Genomic DNA, 27,991 nt, shown 5'->3' on the forward strand with positions numbered 1-27,991 from the left:
TGAACCATTTCAACAGATTACAAACTTTGAAGATGAAATAATTTCTTCTTAAATGCATGTGGCATTTAACTAAATAAGTACCGTGTTAAAACTATGATTTTGTCAAAATTAAAAAATGCTTTTGCTTTAAATGAAGACTTTTCTCCATAACATATTTTCATAATTAAATTACCATTCGCTCTCAAACAGATCTTGTAAGGGCCCAGAGACTGAAATATCACCCCTCAGCCCTGCGCTCGACACCATAATAACCCAACCTTCATTTTAATCTCCATTTACTCATGCGGTATAGGAACCTTTTTAAAATCGAGAAAACCCAAAAATTGAAATAAACCCAAACCCCTAAACCCTTGTTTGTTTTTTTGCCTTCAAAGATGATAATCTTGATCTCAATCGTAAAACTGCGATAAAAAAGGATCAACAATATCCATCACAATCGCTCGTTTCAAGCTGGTGCATTTCTGTACTAGTTCAGTCTTAGATCTACGGAATTTCCCCCCTCCTCCTCAAAATGTCGTTTGATGGGAAGGGTAAATCCTGAACGTGTTGGCGGTGAAGACGAGCTGTGAAAACGTCTTCAAACATAAATAGGAACACAAAGAGGTCGACGGAGCAGAAGCTTTCCTCGCTCTGTGAATTTCAATTCACAGTCCCGTGAGAGCGGAGGTCCGGCTCGAGAAACATGAATGTGAGAAGGAAAACAAGTAAAAGATTTAAAAGTCTTTACTTTGAAACCCTTTCTTCTGGCGATGATGCCCGTTATTCTTCCTTGTTTTTCCCCATTAAAAAGTAAAAACTTTTGCAGCAGCAGTTCAGTTCTTCCATATACAGTGTGTGTGTGTGTGTGTGTGTGTGTATATATATATATATATATATATATATAAAATAAATAAATAAATCCTAAATCTTTGTTAGTATAAAAAACACGTATAGTAATTGTTTCATCCTGGTGGTGTGGGTGTTTTTTTTTTGGGGGGGGGGGGGTGTTTCTCAGACGAAAACCCAGAGCTGGTATCTGTCGGAGGGGTTGCAGGGGGCCAGGGACGGGTGCTCGTTTCGGGCGCTCAGACACATGTTGCATCCTGGGATGTAGAACAGCTGGTTCTAGATGGAGAGAGAATCATTTTGTTTTGATTCAAATTACGTTTCCTTTACTAGAACTGATATCAGGCAACAAATCATTAAGAGGAGGGGAAAAAAATAAAATAAAAAAGGCCCTGGCCAGGGTCAAATTGAGTTTTAGTCCCTTAACCAGTCAGCTCATATATTTTATATATATATATATATATATAAGATATATAAGAGTTTTATACATACAGTATAAGATGTTTACTCAACACATGCAGTGAAATGATTAATGATGGCTGAAATGATAGCTGTGCTGAAACATCTAACTAATCCAACTCAGAAAAATATATACAGTATATAAACATATGAGAAGCAAAAATATAAGCAAATAAATACATATAGATAAGCCAACAACAAAAAAACAAAACATGTATGCATATACAGTATGCCATAGAGTAGTACAGTGTTTTGACAGGGATCATAATGATAATAATGTAAAAAAGAAATCCTGATAGTTACGATTTTTTTGTAATATTCCCTATTTGAAAATCAAAAATAAATGATATCCCTATTATTATGTTCAAACAAAGCTACGTTGACTGGGTGGTGATTTGTGTTTATTAATTGCATAATAAGGCCATGGCGTTTCGGTCTTTTCGAACCGAATACAATCCAATTCATTAAAGTTGAATTGTTTTTATGTTTTGCTTTGATTTTAGATTATTTTGGCTTTGTCATACTGCTCTTTTATCATATCTGCTGTGCAGCACAACCCTTGTGCTAAACAGAAAATTAAGAAAAAAAATAATGAAAATGTATTATTATTGAAATTTTAAAGTGGGTTTCTCACCATATTGTTCTAATTGCAAATTAAAAGTTCATCCAAAACTGCATTTGACGCCAGCCAGGTCCTTAAAACTCCAAATCAGGGCGTTTTGGGTCCAGACTTACATCCTTCAGCTCCCACTTCTGCTCCGTTCCCACAAACGTGCTCTTGCCTTTGAACTGGCAATCCTCCAGCTTCACCGCCCCGCCCACGCCGTGCAGACACAGCTCCTTCTGGATGTTGTGTCTGATCTCGTGGTGTGTAGAATACTCAAAATACTGAAGAAGAAGAAGAAGAAGAAGTAGTAGTCAAGCGATGTAATGCAGTCAAATAAAAGATGGAGGCTGGGACGGACCTGGTTTCCTCCCAGGCCGTGGCAGGGATACATGATCAACTGTTTTCCTCCCTCGTTGTTCTCCCCTGCATCCAGACACAAGTCCTTCCCGGTGTTCTTCACCTGCAAGTTTCACAAACACAAGGACTGAGCGACACACTGTTCCAACGCCTTCAGTCTCCGGTGCTTCCAGTGGAGTTCAGCTGGATCTCCCCACTCCAGTGTTCTCCTGAAAATGTACAACCACAACAACCACCAGAACAACAACAACCACCACCACCACCACAACAATAACAACCACAACCATCAGAACAACAACAACCACCATCACCACAATAACAACCACAACAAGAATAACCACAACCATCAGAACAACAACAACCACCATCACCACAATAACAACCACAACAAGAACAACCACAACCACCAGAACAACAACAACCACCACCACCACCCTACCACAATAACAACCACAACCACCAGAACAACAACAACCACCACCGGAACAACAACCCCAATAACAACCACCAGAACAACAACAACCACCACCGGAACAACAACAACAACCCCAATAAAAACCACCAGAACAACAACCCCACAGCCACAACAACAACAACCCCACAGCCACAACAACAACAACCCTAACCACAACAACCACAACAACCCCACAACCACAATAACAAACCAACAACCACAACCACACCCTACCCACAACCATTGCCTTCCACCGATTCTATTTTTTGACAGAATTAAATTACTCTTGGAAGAATTCCATTCAGAAGTCAGAGCTGGACCGGTTCTTCCGACCGGGGTTTGCTGTGCATTACACCGTCCCAATCAAATGAACAGAGTTGGAAACTGTTTTTATTTGTCAAGAACCGAATGTCAAGAAAAAGACTCGAACCTACAAGTCACCACAAACAGTCCTGACGTTCAGTGAGGAACACAGAGCTGGAGTTCCGGCTTGAAGTGGTGAACGAGTGCAGCCTTGAAATTCTGATCTTGCAACACAGGAGCTAATTTCCTTGGGTTTTTTGGGGGGTTTTTTTTGGTTGTTTTTTTTGTTTGGTGGAATTTGAGAATATTTCGAGCCAGACAACACCGAGCCAGACATTTCTGAGGTTTTTTTGAACACGGCGGCGGTGCGCGCGGGGGTGCGACGCCTCACCGAGCCAAAGTGCAGCGGGTTCAGATCAGGCATGAAGACCTCGGGGTACACGTTCTTCAAATACCAGGTGAAGCTCTTGCACTGCAACTGCTCCCGGAGTTTGACACGTTTGGAGACGTCCCCAAAGGCCCTCTGTGTGGACACACACACACACACACACACACACACACACACACACACACACACACACACACACACACACACACACACACACACACACACACACACACACACACACACACACATTAATAAAGATAGGTATAGTAGGGATGCACGACTCACAAACGAGTCGGTCGTAGCGAACAACTCTTTAAAATGACTCAGGAGTTTGGAGTCAAAAGCTGCCGTTGATGTCTACGTGAAATGTTTTGCTCGGGAGGCCCGAGCGTTAACAAACCTCACTTGACTCGTTGAACGGGCGCAATTCCACTTAACCGCAACTCAACGCCTCACCATTCATAAAATTTGCACTCACACCCCTCAATCAATAGGATAACCTCAGCGTTTCAGGACATAACCTTTCTCCACCACTAACATCCCTTGCTGCTTCCTTTGTGTTCAGAGGTGTAACCAAAAAATACAATTGAATACATTTTTTAAAATGGGGGGGGGGGGTATTGGAGCCTTCCCGGCTCCCGGAATAATGAGAGCACTTACTATAATAATGAGGAGGCTGTTAACACTAGCGCAGACTGATAACACCCATGGAGGATTCCTTGAAGTTGGTGGAGGCGGCGTGTTGGTTTGAAGGCAGCGGGGGCGGCGTCCCCTCGGGGGAAGACTTTATGGTAACTACACGACAGTCTGAGTGGGGACCTGCCAGCAGCCTTGTCATTTAGCACCCAACACTTCCCCTGGCCTTCACTCTCGTCTGTTGGCGCCTTTCCTCAAGTCCTTCCATTTTATTTTTATTTTTTTTGACAAATGCCATTTCTTCTCCCCCTCGCGCTGAGAATGAAAATGGGGAAACGGCATCTAGGCGCTTGCCCACATGCGTGCCCGCCCCCCTCCTCCTCCTCCGCAGAAAGGTGTTTTTTTGTTGTTTTTTTTTTAACATGTGACACATGTTCAGACTTAGTCCTAGACTTAGTAAAACTAACTGAAAGACGTCGCCCGAACTTGCCTTCCTAGAAGAGATAATGATCAGTCGAAAGGTTATAAATAGACCCAAATGACAGAACCAAAATGGAGAAAAGCAAACCGCTCCAGCAAAAAAGAAAAGGACTAAATATTCATAGGCGGCTCTGTGTTTGCTAAAATATGTAAGGTGTGGTGTCTTCACAATAAAATAAACAAAAAAATAAAAATAATGAATAAATAAACAAACAAACAATTAAAGAAGGAAAGAAATAATATGAATAAATAAATACAGAAAGAAAGATCAATAAAAATTATAAATGAAGAAAGAAAGATAAATAAAAACTATTAATCTCTTATAATTGAACAAAAGAAAGAATTATAAACGAAGAAAGAAAGAATATAAATTAGGAAAGAGAGAAAATTTAGAAAGAAAGAAAGAAAGAAAGAAAGAAAGAAAGAAAGAAAGAAAGAAAGAAGGGGTGAGGAAGCGGGCCTACGTCTTTGGCCAGCTGGGAAGCCTGCTGATTGCGGCGGTAGAAGATCTCCTTGTAGTCGTCCATCCACACCTCGGCCAGACGCACCTGGTTGCGTGAGATCACCTGCGTGCCCTTGGGGAAGGTGTGGGGGCTCTTGGTTCGGAAAACATGGCCGACGATGGAGCAGGGGATGATCTCCAGCTGACCGCCGCACTGCCACACCTGCGGGGGCATTGGAAGCGAGACGCACGCTGAATGCAGCCCAACGTGCCCCAAACCCGAGCGGCGAACGTCCTTTCTTACCCTGAAGGACATTTCAATATTCTCTCCTCCCCAGATTTCCATTTCCTCATCGTAGCTTCCGATGTGGTAGAAATATTCTTTCGAGATGGAGAACAGCCCTCCAGCGAACGTAGGCGTCCTGACGTGGGGGGGGGGGAATAAATAAATAAAAAGATTTTAGAAGCAGCCACACAAAATGAGTTCATTTAAAGTTCAAACGAAACCCCACCCCTCCTCCTCCTCCTCCTCCTCCTCCTCCTCCTCCTCCTCCTCCTCCTCCTCCTCCTCCTACTTGATGGGGTACGTCTCATCCCTCCTGCGCTGCTTCTCGTGGTTGGGCAGACCCTCCCAGCCGAAGGACAGGCCCCAGTCGAAGTTGCCGCGGTTGTGGTTCTGTCCGTAGGGCGACGGCTTCATGAACTCGAAGGTGTTGAGGTCGATGGTGGTGATGTCGGGGCTGACCACCGCCGTGTGGTTCTCTGCGATCCTGGCCAGCAGCGGCTCCAGCCAGCCGCTGAAACACTCGCCTGGTGAAACACACACTTTACACAAAGCTCCATGTGTGCTTCCTGTGCAGTGATTTCATTTATTTATAATACACACACACACACACATATATATATATATATATATATATATATATATATATATATATAAAATTTAATTTTTATTTATTTTTATTTATTTCCCCCCCCGATTTTCTTATTTCATCATTTTCCCTCCTTCTTTTGCCAAGTTTGCCTTTTATCATTTCACTGCCCGGTACTTGTACCACTGCATGTGACAAATAAAAATGTTGAATCTTGAAAGTAGAATGAAAATGGCTTGAACGTGACAAGACGACAGTGACAGGGGGTTTATCGAGGAATAACGGCTTACCAATCAAATCAAGACAAATACGTCGGATTAAATATATCAAACTGAGTTTTAAGGCGGGATTTACAGTAAGAGATTTATTGCCACTCTTCTTTTGTTCATTGATGCGTGAATTGATGTGGTTAATCTCTTCGTTAGGTTTATTTCAAGTTTTTTGTAATCTTTTGGCTCATATTTATTGTTTATTAGTGATTGTATATTTTCGAAATGTAATTGTTTTATTTCAAAAACAACTAAAACATGCCTATAAGAAAAAAAAACATTTAAACTATTATAAATCAGAAATCCGAAATCATTACACAACTGTGGAATACTCGATTCGGTCCGTTCTTTCCAAATAATGACCACCGTCTGTTGATAATGACCGTTGTCACGGCAACCACTTCTCCGCCAGGATTCCCTTCCCACGCTTCACGCAGTTCTTAGCTACGTTGCCGTGGAACAATTTTACTGGACTTCATGGAAGCTCCTAAACTGGAAATGCGAGTTGCATAAGTTATGAATGTTTCATCTTTCAGCGCATTGTAGAGCGGATTTACAGCCTCTGCGACCGGATTCAAGGAACGCAATCATTTGAACGCAGGTCGCGTGTCTTATGGGCGTGTCGCATGGCTGAATGTTTGGACTTGCGTGTCATAACTGTCAAGGTTTTGACGTCGGGCGGGGCTGACTCACAGTGAGCGTCCAGGAAGGTGAGGGTGTCGCCGGTGGCCACGGAGGCTCCCAGCAGCCGGGCCGTGATGAGGCCCTTCCTCTCGCGCTGGCGGACCACCTGCACGATGTGGAGCTGCTTCAGGTACTCGTCCAGCCCGTCCTTCAAGGCGTCTGGAGGGCAGGGCACAAAATGATGAAGCACAAAAAAAACATAACAATAAATAAAAAAAAGGAGGTAGCGAGTGATTTGACCATACTTTTCTTGACATTTTTTTCATGAAGCGCTATCTTATCCTGTCTAATGGCTCACTTCAGCATGGCGGTTCACATCTACACAGAGCAAAAGAGAGACAGAGGGGCGTGGCCGCCATCTCCGGCCGGCTGCCAAGTCTGCCCCGACCCCTGCCTGGACGACAGAGACAGGGATTCACTGTGCTGCACGGCCCAGATCCCAAACAACAAAAGAAAAAGAAAGGAGAAAATTTAAAAAAAAGGAAAAACAAAGATTTGAGTGTCAAATGGACGCCATTCTCTCACGCACCCCTCCACTCGCGCGTTCACAGAGAGCTGTTTCACGATGCCCGGACTCTGACTCATTTCCAAAACACCACCACGGCAAGCTCTTCTGAGGAAAGTATTCACGAGGAGCCCCCTGCTTCCTGCCATAACCCTCTTCATGAGCTGAAAGCACATTTTATTGCACCACCCCCCAGGGGCAGCCATGCATCCACCCATCCATCATCCATCCATCCATCCATCCATCCATCCATCCATCCCCCACAGGCCTCCTGAAACCGAATACAGCAGAGGAGGGAGAGCCGGGTGGTCCCGGCGGGGGCCTACCCACCGTCCACGCTGGCGTCGTCCACCAGGATGATCTCCTTGAGGAGGATGGCGGGCGAGGTGTGCAGGACGCTGTAGACCGTCCGGAGCAGCGTGCTCCACGCCTCGTTGTGGAACACGATGATCACGCTGGTGGTCGGCAGGGGAGGGCAGCGCTTGAAGGTCTGCTCAATGCATCTGCAGAGAGCGAGAGGGAAGAAAAACAAATTAAAACAAACAAATAAATATCATATAATAAATAAATAAATAAAAATGGTCTAGAATCCTCTATAGAGCCAGTGGTGCCAAATATGCCAACCTTATCGAACCGGGAGATATTCTGCAAATTACACCATTAAAACTATAAGAATTTAAAAGAGTAGCGGGGTCGCAACGTAGGGTCCAGGGAACCGCAGGGGGGTCTGTTAAAAAGGTTCCCGGGATAGCAAAATGCTGAGTAGCTCAACTTCACCATTACTCCATTTACAAGGCGTCAGCACCATCCTTCACTGTTGTCCCCCGAACTGTTTGGAAGTTTGGACTAAATCATATGCAACGATAAAAATGTTCACAGATCGGGCTGCCAAAGGAAAAAAATCTTATGAAATCGGGTCTGCGGCCTAATGCTTATCAAATTGGGGGTCCTTGAAAAGACGAAAAAAGGTTGAGAATCACCACTCCAAAAGAATCAAACTAGTCACCACTAGATGGTGTACTTCTCAAATAAAACCTCTCATGTTTCCCCGTTATTATCTGGCAAATACTGGAAGTGATTTGGCATTTGGACCTGGCCCTTGCAGACTCAAAACACAAGAGTTCCACATGTGGGGAAATGGCTTTGCCACAGCACCTACAGTAAAGTGAGTCATTCTGTGCAGCTTTGGCCAAAGGGAAAAAAGGCAGAGACTAGTGAGCATTCGTACTCCGGTGGTCTGGTGTCGGGCCCCAGGTCCCTGCTGAGGGAGATTCGGTCACTCGCGAACAGGTTAAAGCAATGCTTCTCCTCCCCCCGCTCCTTCTCCTTCTGCTCGGCGGCGCTCAGCGAGTCGGCGTGGAAGGGTTTCCCGGAAGCCCCAGGGGCCCCGGAGTTCTGGGGCGGGCGCTCCAGGGCCGGCCGCAGCTCGGCACCGGTGTAGCGCCCCGGCAGGCAGGACGGGCCCCCGTCGCCGGCGCCATCGCCCTGCGTCCGCACGGGCGCCCGGATCTGCATCTTGGGCATGGCGTCCCGGAAGTTGTTGACGGCCCCCAGCACCATGTCCAGCATGGCGTCCCCCTTCTCCTTCAGCCACGGCTCCTCCTGGGGGCCCTGGCCGCCCACCTCCCGCTGCATGAAGAACACGAAGGTGACGAAGACCGCGGCCACGACGGCGAGTTTCACGGGGTGCAAGCGCCGCCGGAACACCCTGCGCAGGGTCGTCATTCTTTGCGGTGGAGGAGTGAACGCTGCCCCAGCGCTGATTTTCACCTGAAATTAAAACAAACAAACAAGTAGCATTAATTTGCAGGTGGGGACATCAGATAAGAAGGTGATGGCTCTACAATAAAACAAAGCGTTGCAAATAAAGGATTGTTATGCATCACTGTGGGACTATACTCAAGATGTCAACAAATGAACATTACAACACACCCGTGAAATCCCATTTATCCTGTTATAATAACTTATTTACCACCTCGGAGCTAAAGTCAGTCTTACAACTCTCTCCACACGATGCATCAGTGATATTGCGGCATCCATTCACCAAAGAACTTTTTATTTTTTTATTTATTTTTTTTTTGCCATGAATTATAAAAGGATCTGCACCGACCATGGAGGTGTGAGCCTGGGCTGCATTGTCAAGTCAAACAAGCGCTTCTTGGAAAAGTCCTACGGGCTCCATGACGCCGGAGGGAAGCCTGTCGGTCGATCGATCCCGAAGTCCCAGGGGCCGGATAAAAGATTGAGCTCGGCGCCTGTCAAATCCGCGTCGCCGCGGAAACTTCCGTCTCGTTGGATTCCAGGTGCGCTCCTCTCAGGTAAGGGGCGCGGTCTCGCTGGTGCGCCTGCGCGGAACGGACTGCCTCGTGTCACTGTCGAAAGCCACATCTCGAGTGGGTTACAGCGCCCACTGCTCCCCGCGTGTGCGTGTGCACGAAAGCGCGGTGTCCCCCCCCCCCCCCCCCCCCGCTGTTCTCATGGATTTCTTCAATGTTATCAATTATTATTACTTTTTTTTTTTTTTTGTTTAAATTATTGTATTTATTTTGCACAGCTGTTGTTTATCTGTGTCGTTAAAATGTGTGAAGCACTTGTACCCTCGGTAATAAGAAGTTCTATATATAAAGTTAAGTTCATAAATAATGCATTTATTATTATAAAATATCATTATAATATTATTATTATAACACAATTATACATTAAATAATACTATACATTTTTAAATAATGCCATTATTTGATCATTATTATTATTATTATTATTATTATAAATAATAATATATTGTTATTACTAATATTTTTATTATTACTTTTATTATTATTAGTAGTAGTAGTAGTATTAGTAGTAGTAGTAATAGTAGTAGTCTAATTATAAGTAGGCAAGGCAAGTTTATTTGTATATATTTTAAAAAGGCAATTTAAAGTGCTTTACATAAAGCACAAAAAGCATTATGAGTATTATTACAATAATAATAATAATTATTATTATTATTTTTGTTGTTGTTGTTATTGTTATTGTTGTTGTTATTGTGCAGCGTAACAATTATTTGACCACAAACTGTGTTTGCTCAGAGAAGAACAAAAAGCAGATTGTAAAGTTCTCCAACCGAAATCCATCCGTCTGGGGTCGCTTTGTCCGAAATCGCCCGATATTGGAAATACTACGCTCCGCGGGGTTCCTCTAATCCCATAATGGCCAATTCTTTATCCAAACAGGATTTGCGCAGCCATCCATCCAGTTGCTGGGACACACAGCGGAGGAACGCGGCGGCCAGGAAAACCCTCCAACAAGTGCAAACCAAACGTGCCGCGGGACCCGCGTTGACTTGATCGGGGTCTTCGTCCGAAAAGGTGTCCTTAGGTCACACGCACACGCACACGCACGCACGAGTTAAACGCGGGCGTCCGCGTATTTCTACGCGAAGCAAAGAGTTTGAAAAGCCGCCACTCACCCCGGACCCGGTTCACCCCATCCTCCCATCCCGCAGCCCAGCCTCGCAACGCGCTCGTCGTGGAGGAAGAAGGAGCGGAGCGGAGCGGAGCGGAGCGGGTAGCCTCCACCCGGGGCGTCCATCCGGGGCGTCAAACCCCGGGGCGTCCACCCGGGGCGGGTTGGGGGGGTCTTCTCCCCCCCCTTCTTTCTTCAAGTATCGCAAAGCGGGCTGGGGCTGACACTTTGCCTCCACGTGCGGCGACCGCGCTCCCCGCGTCTCCCAGCCCTCGGCATGTTCCTCTCCCTTAGACCGCCGGTTCTCAACCTGGGGTTCGGGGACCTCCCGGGGGGTCCCCGGCAAAACGGACACGAGTTGATCACCAGCATGACTTCATTGATATTATAGATAACATGATAGTTTCACTGTTGCCTCCATGACTATGCTCTAGACAGGTATGGGAGTTTTGGATTATACCCTATACAACAATTCAAATACCTTCAGACTGGGATCCCAGAGACTCAAAATTGAGAATCAGGCAAAACAATGGGCAAACATTTGCCAAAGCTGCAGGTAGATTATGTTAAAATGTATTTGTAGTAAGTAGGATTTTACTAATAGGACTATTTAAAAGTGTGTCAAATGTAGCGGGTTTATGTGATTATTGTTTTTAACTGAACATCATCACTGAACAAAACTAACTTTCTAAAAATATATGGTTGATATGCATCAACATGTGTGCACATGCAGACACATAGGCTGAAACAGTTCAGCAAGGACCAGGCTGCCATGGTTATAGATGACGGTTTATAGAACATGTTTTGATCAGTTAAATCCTCTTTTTATACATTTAACTCACACTGAAAGCACATAAATGGGATATCGACCTTCATGAATACCAAATACGAAAAATATTTTTCTTTTCCTGAGATCATAACCTTCAGAATTTCCGAAGAACTGAATCAAACACATGCTTTGTTTTTCCACTTGAAAGTAAAGGACGATGAAGCACGGGGCGCATTCTGGTTCACTTATTTTATTGCAGAAAAAATAGCAGGTGGGATATTTATACAATTTTTTGCTCGAATTACTCCATCATTACACTCATGATGTTAAACCAACACAAATTCAATAACAAACGCACGCATACACGCGCACACACACACACACACTAAGATCTTAATGCAGCTCGGGCTTTATCCAAGATGTCCTTCCTCATTCTTGGATAATTTGGGTGAGCATCCAAAACCTACAAATAGAACAAAGACGACACACAGTCAAGTATAACTTGAGGAAAAAAAAAAATATATATATATATATATTAGAAAGAAGAAATTTGGAATATTGCAGTTTCTCACCTTGTGACACACGTCTATGGCCTCAACGTGCCGCTTCGCTTTCAAATAGTTAAACGCAAGCTTGTACCCTGTAATGAAAAACAGACGATATTGCTTGGCAATGCTCTGTTTATCATCTTATTGATATTGTTTCATATTGGATGGGACATGATTTCTGATGGTTGACCAACCGATGGTTGGGTTCATCTGGTTGCCATATTTCCACGCCATTTCATAATTGAGCGCCGCGTCACGGAACGCCTGCTCCTTCTCCATGATGTAGCCCATGTATTCATACGCTTTACAGCAGGACTGGGGGAGGAGGGGGGGGGGGGGTGCCAAAACACACAATATAAATGGGTGAAACGGTGAAAAATAGCCAAACAAAACGGTTACCGTGGCGATGGTGTGTGTTCAGTATTAACCTTGTTATGGCGGAGGCATCTCTTGAGGAGGTCGCCGGCCATGTCGTACTTCCCCGAGTTGATGTAGATGTCTGCCAGGAGGAGCCAGCTCTTCTCAAACTCGTCGGCATCGACAATGCTCCAATTCATCTTGGCAATGCGCTTCAGTTGGTTCCTGGCCCGGGGGATTTGTTTGAGGATCATGTACGCCGTCGCCATGGCCAGAAGAGCCGGAACATGGTCCTTCTAAAAGTCAACAGAAAAGAACAAACGGCTTCATCCTCGGCCGACCCCTTCCGCCTCCACCCCAAAAGCCTCCGTGTGCAGTAAGCTTTGTTTGATAAAGAACAACAATATCTCATGTTGATTTAAACAATATGCACCGACCCCGCACAGCCTAACACGGTCAAAACCTGTACGGGACAGTTGAAAACCCCCGGAAAACCAAACAACGGCGTCCACAACCCGCTGAGAACACAATGGCTCCTGCTGTATCCGACAGCCGGTGTGTTTGCTCTGCAGGGTGCGGTGCGCGTCGACCGTTTGGGACTTGCCTCGCTGTTTGCGATCTCCGTGAACACGTTGAGGGCCTTCTCCACGTTGGCCTTCTGCTTGGTGGCCAGGAAGCAGTAGTTCTCCAGGATGCGGAGCTGCACGTGGCCGCCGGGCGTCTGGGGCTTCAGCTCCTTCAGCAGCTTCTCCGCCGTGCGCACCGCCAGCTGCTCCGACTCCTGCTTCTCCGTGGAGTTCCTGGAGGACAAGAGACGTACTTCTATGAGTACTGCTTCTACGATTAGTGTTTCTACGAGTAATGTCTCCATGAGTACAGTATCTATGGGTAGTGTTTCTACGAGTAGTTTTTCTACAAGTAGTATTTATACGAGTAGTGTTTCTACGAGTAGTGTTTCTACGAGTACTGTTTCCGCATGTAGTGTTTCTATGAGTAGTGTTTCTATGAGTACTGTTTCTACATGTAGTGTTTCTATGAGTAGTGTTTCTACGAGTACTGTTGCTATGAGTACAGTTTCTACATGTAGTGTTTTTATGAGTACTGTTTCCAAGAGTTCTGTTTCTACGAGTACTGTTTCTAAGAGTACTGTTTCTACGAGTACTGTTTCTAAGAGTACTGTTTCTAAGAGTACTGTTTCTTCATGTAGCATTTCTATGCAGCGTGTTTCTACATGTAGTGTTTTTATGAGTACCGTTACTATGAGTACTGTTTCTACGAGCACTGTTTCTTTGTGTACTGTTTTTATGAGTAGTGTTTCTACGTGTAGTGTTTCCACATGTAGTGTTTCTAAGAGTACTGTATGAGAAGTTTTTCTATGAGTTTCTATGAGTATTTCTACGTGTAGTGCTTCTACATGTTCTGTTTCTATGAGTAGTGTTTCTACGTGTAATGTTTCTACATGTAGTGTTTCTATGAGTAGTGTTTCTACATGTAGTGTTTCTACCTGTAGTGTTTCTACGAGTAATGTTTCTATGAGTAGTGTTTCTACATGTAGTGTTTCTACATGTAGTGTTTCTACATGTAGTGTTTCTTAAACAGAATAACCTAGGTCCCAATGAAGTCTCTTCTATCTGTCAAATGCAGCACTGACAACCCTCCATGTTTTTGGAGAAACCACTTATTATATTCCTGCTTTAGCATTATTATATTATTCTATTCTATTATTATTATTATTCTTGCTTTAAGGCCTGACACAGGTCTGTGATGGTGTTATGGGCAATTTAAAACAAACTAATAGTAATTCCATGTTAATATTTCTACCACTCTTACCTCTCCAAAGTCATCACACGTAGTCTTGATAACACTAATATCAGAACTTTGATAAGAATGCATGGACCTCACTCACAATAACATCTCAGGGGTTCAATACACAGTAAACCTGCTTTGGTTCCGTTAGATATTGTGTTAAAACTCTTGAATGAGCAGTTTGGGCAAAAAGCCTCTTCCAAAGGATGTGATGGAGCGTAACACAGTCTATAAACCCACCCCATGTCTCCGTCCAGGTTCTCAAACACCTCTCCCCCGATGGTGTCGTTGTCGGGATTGAGGCAGATCTCGATCATGTTGTACACGGCGTTCTGACCCCAGTCGTTGTCTTTCCTGGCCTTGTTGAAGTGCCTCAAGCCGTCGTTGGGTTCTCCTGTGTACCTGCGGAGGAGTCACCCCCGTCAGAAGAGCAGGAAAACAACCCCAAACAAACCTAACGTGTTCCTATGAGTACTGTTTCTACACGTAGTGTTTCTTTGAGTACTGTTTCTACACGCAGCGTTTCTCTTGAGTACTGTTTCTACACGTAGTGTTTCTATGAGTACTGTTTCTGCATGTAGTGTTTCTATGAGTACTGTTTCTACATGTAATGTTTCTACATGTACTGCTTCTATAAGTCCTGTTTCTACATGTAGTGTTTCTATGAGTATTGTTTCCATGAGTACTGTTTCCATGAGTACTGTTTCCACAAGCACTGTTTCTATGAGTACTGTTTCTACGAGTACTGTTTCTATGAGTACTGTTTCTACAAGTACTGTTTCTATGAGTACTGTTTCTATGAGTACTGTTTCTATGAGTACTGTTTCCACAAGTACTGTTTCTATGAGTAGTAACGTTAAGGTCGCTGATATTTCTTCATGACATCACATTATACCACAGATAGAGTCCTTTGCAGTAGTTGTATCCGGGGTCGAACGTGGCTCGGGAGGAATGCTTCTCCGCGATGTCCAGAAATTTGGGGACCTCCTCCAGCTTCCCGGCTCTCCGCAGCAGGTCGATGAGGCGCGACAGCGTGGGGTAGTTGTCTGGGAAACAACACGGCCATTTTCACAGCCCACGTTCGCATTCGCATCAACTGACGGAAAGCGGCGTGTGACTAACGGGAGCCGTTTTTTGGGGTTTTTTTTTTTACCTGGTTTGCGCTCCAGGAGTTGTTGGAAGTGGAAAACCGCCTGTTCGTAGTCCTGCTTCCGGAACATCAGGTCAGCCATCATCTACGGACAAACACGAACCACAATCAGAAACAGAATCTGTTAATATATATATATATATATATATATATATATATATATATATATATATATATATATATATATATATATATATATATATATATATATATATATATATATATCTGGCATATACTGTACAAGGAATTTGTCACGGCGAAGATCGGTGCGTCGCCGTACAGACGATTGGCATAAAAAAACCCTCAATTCTAAAAATAAATAAATCAATAAAAATCGGACATACAAAAATAGCCAAATATACAAAGAAAATACACAATCAAAAAATAGGCAATGCACAAAAATGAATTGACCATCACGACTTCAGCCTGGTCACATGAGATTTCGAATCAATAGGTTGAGGCTTTTCCCCAGAACGACTTTGGCGTCGATAGTCGATAAACACACTGGGGGCTGCGAGGACTCGGACTCAGACGGGCGCAGAAAAAAAACAACCAACCAGCGTGGCGTCCTCGTTGAACTGGTCGTTCTTCAGGATGACGCTGCACTGCTGCTGGCAGGCGTCCACGTCGTCCAGGGTGAGGTACAGCCGCGCCAGCTCCATCATCACCTGGACACGGTCAAACATGGCCAGGCCGCCAGCCATTATTCATTCCCGGCACACGTCCGATTAGTGGAAGAATCGTCCTTCAGCCAACACCGCCGCCCCCTCCCACCCTCCCAGAAAACCCTGAGAGCCATTGAATCAATTAACCCACTTTCAAAAAGAAAGGGCATAAAAACGCACCTTTCACAATTTGAACTGGCTTTTGAGGAGTCCACACGCTTCCTCCTCCTCAACAAACTGTGTTATTGGATTATTTCGATTTTTTTTTTTCGTATTGTCTTTCTTCCGCATCTCATCATTTGAAGTGTATCTCTATTTTTATTTATTTAATTGGAATTATCTGCAAAGCACTTTGTATCTGAAACAGGTTTTTTTAAATAATGTTTTTTTTATTATGACTATTATTCACCATCATTATAATCACTATCATAATTATTAATTATTACAATTATTGCATTATTATTATTATTACTTTATTATTTGTGGGTAGGGAGGATATAAGGGCAGCAGCCATTGTTCTGGTTGACTCCACTATGGCAGCAGTGTTGTGTTATGTTAATATATGCTAACATGCTAACAAACAAACGAACAGCTAGCTGGCTGAACACACGCAGGGCTTGTCCGCGGCAGCTGCGGCTTCCGCACACACACAGGGCGTTCTTGCTGCAGCTGAACTGACCTTGCGGTCGCTCTCACAATACACAAGCGCTTCTTTGTAGAACTTGACCGCTCGCTCGTAGCCGCGCTGGCTTGTGTAGTGTTTGGCGATTTCGCCGCAGATCGCGGCGGCGAGCTGCTTCTGCGCGGCCACGGCGTCGGGCTGCTCCAACTGCACGCGCTTCAGCACCTTGGCCTGCACGTCGCGGGCCTGCACACACACGCACGCACGCACGCGCACGCACACGCACACACACGCACACACACACACACACACACACACTTAACTGATAATTCAAGGCCTGCGGTAAAACAGATTCGCTGCCAGAGCCACTCACTCTCTGTAAGGAAAGTAAAGCTTCCTCCGTTTTGTTGACTTTATTTTGGATCTTGGCCAAGAGGACGAGGTGGCGACAGTCGTCTGTGAGCGCTGGGAGCTCGTTCACTGGGCCGAGGGAAAGGAAACAACGCCAGTTAAACAAGCAAAGAGACGTTTGCGGTCCATTTTAAATTCTCTGTAGAGAAATAGTAACAGAGGGGTGACTGGATCCAGCGTACGAAGTATAGTTAGGCAAAAAAAAGATTTGGGAAGAAATGAGCCAAGGGCATTATAATTCCAGCAGTCACAATTATGACTTAATCGCCTGATCTCAATTATTTAAAAAAACATTGCGACTCCATAACCAAACACCAATCAGCTACAAGATTAAAACCACCACTAATGAACACTAATATCGTGTAGCTCCCCTTCCTGCCGCCAAAACAGCTGTGACCGGTGGAGGCACGGACCCCACAAGAGCTCTGAAGGTGTCCTGTGGTATCTGGCACCAAGACGTCGGCAGCAGATCCTGGAAGTCCTGGAATTTGCGAGGTGGGGCCCCCATGGATTTGGCTTGTTATTCTAGCACATCCCACAGATAGGCACTTTAGGCGGTGGACAGGGGTCAGCATGGGCACTCTGACCGGTCTGCAGCTACACAGCCCCATACGCAGCAAGCTGTGATGCACTGTGTGTTCTGACACCTTTCTATCATAGCGGCATTAACTTTTTCACCAATTTGTGCTACAGTAGCTCTTCTTCTAGACTAGACTTCACTCCCCACATGCATCAATGAGCCTTGGACGGCCATGACCCTGCCGCCGATTCACCGGTCGTCCTTCCTTGGACCACTTCTGGTAGGTACTAACCACTGCACACCAGGAACACCCCACAAGACATTTTGGAGATGCTCTGACTCAGTTATCTAGCCATCACAATTTGGCCCTCGTCAAAGTCACTCAAATCTTCACGCTTTCCTGCTTCCAACACATCAACTTCAAGAACTGACTGTTCACTTGCCGCCTAGTATATCCCATCCCTTGACAGGTGGCACTGCAACGAGATGAGCAATGTTATTCACTTCGACTGTCGGTGCTTTTGATGCGTGACAAGTAATGATCAACGATCATCATAATACTGTACAGCGTTAGAGCAACAACCACTACAATTAAACTAACTACCTGACTGCTTACTACGACTGACTTGCTGATTTCATCCCCCCCAAATTCAAGTTGTCCTGTTCAGGGCGACGTGACGGATATACATATACATATACACACACACACACATTATATATATATATATATAATCCTGCTACCTGGCTGGTGGTCCAGGGCGTCGCGGAGCACACGGTCGCAGCGCTCGTACTGCTTCAGCTTCATCAGCAGCTCGGCCAGGTCGTAGCGCAGGAAGCTCTGCTGATCCGTCCGCAGCGCCGCCTCGTAGTAGTTGATGGCCTGCGGGGTGGGGGTGGGGGACGACAGCGGCTCTGCGTCAGGGCCCGAGCCCGGACCTCGTTTACCCCGTCCCTGTCCAACCAGATACGAACCTTGACGTAGTTGTGCGTCTTCACCAGGGCTTTGCCGATCTTGCTGGCGAGGGCTGCGTCTCGGGGGTTCTTCTTGAGGGCCTGCTCGTAGATCTCGATGGCCTTCTCCGGCTGCGGGGTCAACACGGCTCCGGTACAGTTTATCGTGGGAACTCACCCTTTTCTAAATATTATCTTTCACGAGGAATTACCATTTGAAGTTTTTCCTTTGGCCTAAAATGTCGTCAAAGCGCCTGTTGGTTAAGGTCGAAACATAAACAAAACCAGGACATCTGGTCCGGCGCCTCCCACTCACTTCTTGGATGTTCATGTAGGCGTCGCCGAGGAGGAGATACGTGTGAGCGCTGCGAAGCTTCTCCACCATTTCTCTGCGGGGAAAAAAGACGAGAGACGGCACGGTTACGTGGAAGTCCAGGACGCATTAAAATGCTTTCGACCCCTACTCTTAAGGATGGAGGTTTGCGAGGCGACACGCAGCGATGGCCGCGCGCGCGCCGCTGCAATTCCCAAAGCTGCACCGCAGGCGCCGGCTCAGCTGCCCGAGTCGCCGCCACCGAGATCTCCGCCCGATTTGACCTCAACTACCGGGAATCCGACATCCCGGCGCAGACCAGAGCGAACGGAACGCAGGTACGCGGCGACCGAGCGGCCAGAGCGAGCGGAGGTTATCTGGCGTGGCGGAAAACAGACGGTAAGTGCCCGTGAGTGGTGTTCGACCGCAACGCCCACCAGCACTTTGAGTTGGACAGAGCTTACAGTGCTATTTCCCACAGATCAAATCATGAGTTTTTATTTTTCCACTCACTTTTTGACCTGGACTATTTTGGACTATTTTTACAAAACCTACGGCTAACCTTCCGTCAAAAACCGCTATGCCGACACAACATACATTAAACGTCTGTTTCTTATAAGGTGCCAGATAAAAAGCATAATCATACGGATTACCGCTTTAAATCACCATTCAAACACGTCAGCCAAACCCCCCCCCCCCCCATGGACTTCTGCGTCGACCCCCTCACCTGTAGCAGCCGGCGTACAGGCGCTTCTCTTTCCTGTGGTTCAGGTATATGTCAGCCATCTTCTCCTTGGCCTGGATGTAGTACGGCTGCTCGGGTGTGATGTTTTGGAGCATGCTCAGCGCCAGCTCCGCGTCGCCGCGCAGCAGCGCCAGGTCGGCGTTGGCGATGGTGACGCGCAGCTCCTCGGTGGTGCCCGAAAACTCGTTGATGGCGTCCTGCATGACCTTGGCTGCTTCATGCTGAAGACAAAGAAAATAAGTCAAATTAATATATATGAAAATAATGATTTATGTATAACAAGGATAGACATTGCAATCATTTTGAAATAACATGTTAATATTTTATACCCACAGCTATATTAGCAACCATACTGCCACTTATCTCAGGCTATTGCCATTACTTAACTTATCCTGTGCATAGAATCACATTTTTTACATTATTTATGTAAATCTGGAATTTATTCATTCATTTCTTTATTTATTTTCAATATCTTGTATATTTGGCTTTTTTGCGTTAAGCTTTTCGTGTGAGCGCTCTTTTTATGCTAATTGTCTGTACAGCAATAAACCAATCCTTGCCATCACAAATTCCTCATATTATGAAAATATACTTGGCCAAACACACCGACTCTGAGTGAGAAAGCAACAGACAAGATTTTTACATAGAGTTCGACTGGTTTGTTTTAAATATCACATACAGGGTGCAAATATTTTAATTACAGGGTAGGGCAGTATGCGTACCTGTTCTCCATTCAGCCAGAGGGCCTCTGCGAGTTCCAGGAACACAGAGACGGAGTCGGTGGGACTGAGCTCGATCTTCTTGTTCTTGGACTTGGAGGAGGACGACCCGGCCCGGCGGAGCCCCGGCAGAGCAATGGCCATCTGCAGCGTCTGGATGGCCCCCGGCAGCTCCCCCATCTTCTTCTGGGCCTGGGCCTTGATCAGGTGGTACAGGGGGTGCTCTCGAATCTGAAACGACAAGTCAAGTGTTTTTTTTTTTGTTTTGTTTTGTTTTGTTCCTGTAGGGGTCCAGCGGGTGGATACGATGACTTGAATTCAACAAGACTCTAACGCAAACAGGATCTCAGAAGTACCTCAAAGTTATGGCTGAGGCAGAGTTCAAGGGACTGAGAGCACAGGATGATGTTCCCCTGGAGGAGGCAGATCTGCGACATCAGCAGGTGAGCGTCCGCATGGGAGGGACACTGGTCCAGGCAGTGCTGCAGACTGCTCTGAGCGGCGTCGATGTTTCCTGAGCAGTGGAGAGAACAGCCGAGTCTTTATTCAAATCGGTATTAATCAAAATCAATATCTAAACAATGGATCAATACATAACCCACAATCCACACACACCTGAGAGGAATCTGACTTTGGCCAACATGTAGATCCCTTGTAGGAGAGCGGGCACGATTTTCACCACAGTGTCCAACACAGAGGAACAATGCTGCAGAAGAGGAGAGGGAAACTCGCCCTGGGCTGGAGGCTGGAACACATCAACACGCTTCCATCAGCCAATAACACAGATCCTTCCTTTATCCACAATCTAGTTTGAGGCTCCGAAATTCTACTCCCAAGTCTTACCAAGGAATTTATAATGTGTTTAAACTTAAAGTCCTTAGGGAGGGGAGTAGCACCCGTTTTCAGCATTAAAATGGGCAAAACTATATGCGCGGATTTGTCATGTGGTCCTTTGAACCAGTTACTACACTTATTTGTATCTACAGTATATCTGAGAACAGGGTAATCAGGATATCTGTGAAGTACTGAGGTACTCTGATGGCGTACAAGTATATTTTCTGTCGTAAAAGACATAGCACGAGTGATAGATATGGGTAATTTGCATGGAAACTCTCAAACAAGTTGCACTGTTTGAAATTAAATTGAAGTCCCCATTCCTCTCTATGGGCTCTCTAGGGGGCGTGGCCAAAGAGTACATCAGTACATCACGGCCTCTAATGAAATACATAAATAAATAAATAAATAAATAAATAGAAATCGCCTGACTGGCCTTTTCTCAGAAATAAATTAAGGTAGCAATTGTTTGTAATGGACCACACAACAACGCCGGGGTCATATGCCCCTTCAATTGGAGACAATCAAAGCCCTTGGCCCAGGGGAGGCGCCCGGCCGCACCTTGGCGGGGCACAGCACCAGGTACTCCTTGACGATCTCCAGCAGGAAGTCCGGGTTGAGCTTCTCGAAGTACTCCACGCCCAACGGCAGCCCCTGCAGCGTGGCAAAGTGCGTGTCCACGGCGTCGTTCAGCAGGTCGACCACCTCGTCCGGCGGCCTCCGCTTCTTCACGGCCAGCAAGGCGCGCAGGTACAGCAGCTCCTGGCAGGGGGAACGCGCAGCATGAAAACAAAGTCAAAAGAGTCACCGGGAAGGAGAGGTGAAATAAGCCTTTCGCCGGAAGATAAAGCCTTTCGACCACAGAGCGAAAGGGCTCTCAGACGTCAGGAACGAAGCAGTGAGGACTGAAGACCTGCAGGACCAGCTGTGATCCACGCCGCAGGAAGTGTCCGGTGGCGCCGGGCACACACTGAAGTGATTAAAAAGCGATCTTTCTCCATGGTAACCTGAACGCTTTTCTTCAGGGCTTTGTTCTGCTGTCTTTAAAGTGGAAATCCTACATTGCCCAGAGTTCCATTTAAAACGGCGACATGTTTTCCCCTCCCAACGTCCAAGTTTACCCTCTTCTGATCGGTTTGTTTGTTTTTTTTGTCGCTCACTCGAGGTGGCGGCAATATGTTTTTGTTATTTTTTTTTTGAATGTTCATCCATATCGATGGTTCACTGAGCCCAACTCGCTACGCTGGTTTATCAAAGTCAGCGCGGGTGCCTTTCACTTATTGCACATGCGCGATCAGTGGCGGCCCCTGCCTTCACCAATGAAACCACCATATAGAACAGCACATACATAACACAAATACACTGAATATAAAAAAATATATATACACACACACAAATATATACACACACACACACACACACACACACACACACATATATATATATATATATATATATATACACACACACACAATCAATATATCTGTATCTTTTTTTAATTAACAAAATAATCTTTACGGATTTCCACTTTAAAATTGCTTTTAAAATCTTCATTCAAATACATAATCCCTACCGCTGATTTTCCAATGGACTGTTGGATCTCTGCGAGGAACTCCAGCTGTTGTTCTGCATCTTCTAAGTGGCCCTCGATCAGCTGGCAGCGTATGATACCTGGATTCAAAGTGTCCTTGGGTTAAAACGTTACTCGGAATAATGAATACACTGGACCCGAATGCCATGTGGACAAGCTGAACGAGCGCCACATGTCTCGAGCCATCACCTGTCAGGGCAGAAACGCTGGTCTCGTCCAGAGTCATGGCCGTCTTGTACCACTTCATGGCCTCCTTGGTCCTGCCCTGAAGAACCATCTGGAAGCCCAGCTCCGTGGCCAGGTCCGAATCGGCCGACGTCTGGGCGAAGGCGCGCTCCACCATCCTCTGCGTCTGCTGGATCACCTTCTCATTTCTGCCACACTGTAGGGGGGGGATTCATATTTCAACAAACGACGCGGGGAGGGGGGGGGGGGGTCTCATCCAGAACGCAGGTGGTGAACTTCTTAGAAGGAGTGAACTACCACACGGGTGAAAGCGAGGGACATTCGGTAGAGCAGCTCCGGGTTGCGAGGCTCCAGCGCGTCCAGGCCGCCGGCCAGGTTAGAAAGCTGCTTCGCCGACTGCCAAGAAGGAGATGTAAAGATGATCATTATCCACATTTAACTGGTTTGTGATTCCCTATCGTTTCATCACCCTGCTCCCACCGGGACCACGGAGGCCGCTTCACCTCCGTGATGTTTCCCTCTCTACACAGGGAGTGCAGAGCCAGCATCCGCAGAGCCTCCAGGTTGTTCTCATCCTTCTGTAGAAGCCTGGAAGATGACAGATTAGGTCCAATAAATAATAACAACAACAATAATAATAATAATAATAATAATAATAATCATCATCTTTATTTGGACAGTTCCTTTGATACAAAACACATAACCAAAAGTGCTCTGAATTAAGGCAATCAAATAGTAACAATAAAAAAGCAAACAAGCAAAATCAATTTTCACTTCAATTTCAATTATTTTATATATATATACAGTGTGTGTGAATATATATATATATAGTATAATGCTTTATATAAATGTTAATTTTAGAACTTTCTGCATTGAAGGAGTTTTATATTTGGTGTTTCTTACTATTTGAATGGATTACAGGTACTCCTCACTTAATGACAAAGTCATTGTATAGTATATATAGTGTATAATAGTGTATATTGTATATATAGTGTATATTGTATGTATAGTGTATATAGTGTATAGAGTATATGTAGTGTATATAGTATAAACTGCATAGTGTATATAGTATTTATAGTGTATATTCAAGAGGTTTATTCATCACATACATATACATACTTTCATACACATATCCGAGTGAAATGCCTATATAGTATATATAGTATATAAAGGGTGATTGAGGGGTGGTCGATTTGGTAACTCCTATATTAATGTAATAATAATAATAATAATAATAATAATAATAATAATAATTACTACTACTATTACAGAAAGGAGCTCACAGCCATATGGAATTAATTGTGTTAAATAAAAGTATATCCAACAGACACCCATTTAAGAATAAAACATAGCAGAGTATAAATTGTAGCAGTCATTTATATACTCCAATAGTAGTGAATAAAGTAGTCGTGAATAAAAAGCTTTGAATGGTTGTGACTAGAACGGCTCCAAGCAGCACAATCCCAGCGCTCAACAGGCAACCCCCGGCGGCTCTGGGTTTGGCTCGGACCCTTTTTGACAACACGACTCCACCTGAGCCCTCGCTGCCGCCGCTCCTCCTCTTCATGGAACCTGAAGCAGGGAATCCTGGGAAATGGTTCAACTCAAAGGGCTTTTATGCTGCTCGGCGCTGGCCCGGGTCCAGTGGAGCGAGCGGTCTGGAACAATGTCTCAGTCAGTCTGGGGCATCACACTGGCTTTCCATTTGCAATAGAATACTAATGTTTGCGCCGCTTGGAAAAGGTCAACTGTGTTATCCTGGGTTGTTGGTTTTTTTTTTTGTTTGTTTGTTTTTTTTTTTTACTCGTAAATATTTCCATCTACGAATTTGTTCTAGCTTTGTCATCAGCAGAGAGAGATAAATGCCATCTCTCCATTCAGGATAATTCACAGAAGGAGAGCAGGATATAATATGTAATATGTGGATTTTCCCCACATATTTTCTTGATGATGGTCCTTCCGTGGGCCTGCCTACTTCCTTATTGTTATTTACCCCTCTGAGGGAAGTCAGTTCTACACCCATCCCCACCCTTTCAGATGTTGTGTTTCTCGTACTTGACGACTTTGGGGTTGAAACTTACTAATAAATTGACTTTGGCAGCATTATCTGGCAGCAGAGCTGTGTGTGAATCCTCCATCTTGTCAATGTCCATGTTATTGAATCTCTGCCCTGAATGAGACGGTTGTGTGTGTGTGTGTGTGTGTGTGTGTGTGTGTGTGTGTGTGTGTGTGTGTGTGTGTGTGTGTGCGTGCGTTTCGATATCCCACTGGACCCAGTCACCTCTGTGCCGCATCGATGGTTTGCTCCCAGTCCTGCAAACTGAGCAGCAGCTTCATCTTCTTGACCAACGCCGGCAGGAATCCAGGGAAATTTACAATGACTTGGTTGACGATCTCCAACGCACCAGAGTAGTTCTGACGATATTCATAGTATTGTGCCTGAAGGGGAAAGACAAAACATGTACACGAGAGATTATAGAGATAACTCAAAAAACCTAACCTAAAACAACAGAAAAAAAACAACAATAATTAAAAAAAAAAAAAGACAGATGGAAAATACAAATAAGAGGCCGCGTCCAGAAATGATATACGCTCCTATACAAAATGTCATAGAAAAAAAACAAACGGTGAAGCAGAAAGATGAATGTACAATAAACCTGACATTAAATATAACCATTAAACTGTAAACAAAATGTTGGCAGTAAGCCTAAACATTGAAACCTGGCAGTAAACACACGTAAACCCTTGTATTAAAATTCATATTATGGTAGTGGTGCACACATTGACACTGACTATAACTTAAAATCTCATCTAAACTAATAGACGTATGAAGGTTATAAAAAAACAAAAAAAACAAAACAAAAAAAAACCAACACATTTAGTACTGAGCCGAGGAGGTAAATGTAAGGGTGAAGGACGCAGCGAGGGGATTAGCGCTGAGCCACAATAAGAACTGGGAGCGCGGTGCTGAATGCGCCCGGCTCCGGTTACACGGCGTCTCGGGCCGCGACTGAGAAACACCATTCAGGACGAGGTTTTGCGTCGAGCAGCTCACCTTCCCCATCAGGGCGAGAACATCTGCCTTCTCTTTCAGCCCCTCGTCAAAGTATTTCCCGGACTTTTTGGCGTAGGCGTCCTTGCAGGACGTCAGATCTATCCAGCCTTTGAGGATTACACCCTGGACACAAAGACGCCGTGCCGACCAAACAGAAAAAGCGCAGATTAACCAACGGGGGTTTGTTCGATTATACAATGTTGTTGAGGTATTTTCTCAGACAAAAAAAACAACAACAAAAAATGAAAGCAAAACTCACCTCTCTGGAGCCGCTGTAGAGTTTAATCATCCTCTCCACGTACTCCCTGGCTTTGTCGTTTCGCCCTAAAAGCCAGAGGAACATGCCGGCGTAGTAGAGGCTCTTGGGAGACGCACTTTTACGATCCTCCTTCACTTTGGCATCCAGCTCCTGAACCGTTTCTCTGACTAGAAATTGCCAAGCAACAAATAGAGATGGGAAAAGATAAACCACTGCTTCGCCCACCGCAGAGTGTCCACGGAAAACGTATCTATCTCCTAGTTAGTGTATAGGTTTAATTTACATGAACATATTCTTCTCCTTTCTTTCTTTAGCTCACTTTTATTGTGTTGTTTCTTATATATTTTTTGCTTGTGCTCTTCTTTATTTTTGCCTATTTTTTATTTTTTTAATGCAAACTGCTGTGACACTCCAATTTCCACGCCGTCTACCCAACTAGTACCAGTACTACAAAGTCCATAATAAGGTCTAGAAAAAAAACAGAGATCGTGACGCAAAATGAGCAGGACTCTGGCTGGTGGACCTGGGTGTGGCTTCTTCTTCTCGGCGTAGACGAGGGCCATCAGGCTGCACAGAGACACGTCTCTGCGCTCTCTTATCATCTCCAACTCTGCTATGGCGTCTTCAACTTGATCTGTGGCAGAAAAAAAAAATAATAATTGTAAAAAATAAATCACATTTGGATTAAGAAGGACACGGCGCTATAGAGATATCTATGAAGAAGAAGAAGGAAAACAAAGTATTTCAAGTCGATGTTTTCCCCACCTTGCATTAACGTGCCATATGCGTGGAAAAAACTAAAGATGGGTTCATTGCTGAAGGTCCTTTGAGCCCCGGCCGCGGCAATCACGGCGTGGTTGTAGAACTTTTCGTGGCAGTAGTAAGTGATCAAACCCTGTAGAAGAGAGAGCAGAGCGGGGAGAGCAGTTTCTAACAGTTTCCCGGACAGGGGCCGTGCGCGCGGAGAGAAATATGTGCCACTGGAAACTAAATCTGAATCATCATCAATCATTTCTTTTAATTTGAATAGCTCAACTTGAATAATTGCATGGAAAAAAAAAAAGAATTTGAATCCAGTCATTTGAATTTGTAGTGTTTAACTTGAATAATTGTATTGGAAAATGAATGTGAGTAACACCATTTGAAATTGGATCTATTCGTTTGGAAAAATCATACACTTGAGTACAGTTCCTCTCCCGTCACTGTCTACTTCAGCGTGTGTGTGTGTGTGTGTGTGTGTGTGTGTGTGTGTGTACTGTATGTATTTTTACATTCAAAACGATAACACCGAGTACAAACAGGAAAGAATGAAATGCAGGTAGGCGATAATAGCTTTAGGTGTGATTCCAATTAGTCCAACTCGACTCGTTCGCCCTAATCTTAGTTCATTACATCAGTCAAAACGAAACACTAGTTAGCTACCAGATGCTAGTCAGGTCGAACTATTTCACTGATCGATTAACTCAAGTGCTCGGTCGCAATATGTTATTGTGTGTATTCTGCGTATTACACAGGTCATTTGGATTCGATTTCGCACCGTCAGCTACAGTTTTTGTTGTTTGCAAACCAACACGTAGTTCTTACCAACGCCGTGTCCTCGTCCTCCATTTCGACCACGTCGCGATGGTTGTTCACCAGCTTTAGATAAATACGCCCTCCTTAAAACAAACGACTTAAGATGCTCATTGTCGTCGTCGTTAGGATATAACTGTAAAAAATAAACTATAAAATCAGTATCAGACCATCTCTCTCAGCAGACCGC

The 27,991-nt window shown here is 44.9% G+C and overlaps 2 protein-coding genes across 2 annotated transcripts; both read right to left on the reverse strand.

Moving 5' to 3' along the window:
• Positions 1-990: 990 nt before the first annotated feature.
• On the reverse strand, positions 991-9,006 carry galnt3 (UDP-N-acetyl-alpha-D-galactosamine:polypeptide N-acetylgalactosaminyltransferase 3 (GalNAc-T3); the record flags this gene model as incomplete). The annotated part of the gene is made up of 10 exons (XM_080019133.1): positions 991-1,104; positions 2,020-2,172; positions 2,250-2,351; positions 3,397-3,528; positions 4,974-5,174; positions 5,256-5,373; positions 5,527-5,761; positions 6,786-6,935; positions 7,612-7,784; positions 8,510-9,006. The coding sequence occupies 10 exons, from the start codon at positions 9,004-9,006 to the stop codon at positions 991-993; spliced, it is 1,875 nt and encodes a 624-aa protein (XP_079875259.1).
• A 2,767-nt stretch (positions 9,007-11,773) lies between these two features.
• Positions 11,774-27,987, reverse strand: ttc21b (tetratricopeptide repeat domain 21B). The gene is made up of 29 exons (XM_080019139.1): positions 27,814-27,987; positions 26,995-27,124; positions 26,753-26,863; positions 26,230-26,396; positions 25,971-26,093; positions 25,197-25,354; positions 23,419-23,503; positions 23,213-23,311; positions 22,919-23,111; positions 22,712-22,809; positions 21,700-21,900; positions 20,920-21,049; positions 20,661-20,818; positions 20,308-20,535; positions 19,568-19,806; positions 18,844-18,916; positions 18,549-18,659; positions 18,318-18,456; positions 17,019-17,125; positions 16,703-16,891; positions 15,916-16,026; positions 15,362-15,443; positions 15,104-15,254; positions 14,449-14,610; positions 13,007-13,202; positions 12,474-12,698; positions 12,240-12,360; positions 12,070-12,137; positions 11,774-11,960 (listed from the first exon to the last, which is right to left on the reverse strand). The coding sequence occupies exons 1-29, from the start codon at positions 27,835-27,837 to the stop codon at positions 11,883-11,885; spliced, it is 3,957 nt and encodes a 1,318-aa protein (XP_079875265.1). The 5' UTR covers positions 27,838-27,987; the 3' UTR covers positions 11,774-11,882.
• Positions 27,988-27,991: the final 4 nt, after the last annotated feature.

Source organism: Zeus faber (genome assembly GCF_960531495.2).
Source record: "Zeus faber genome assembly, chromosome: 18".
Classification (NCBI taxonomy): Eukaryota; Metazoa; Chordata; class Actinopteri; order Zeiformes; family Zeidae; genus Zeus; species Zeus faber.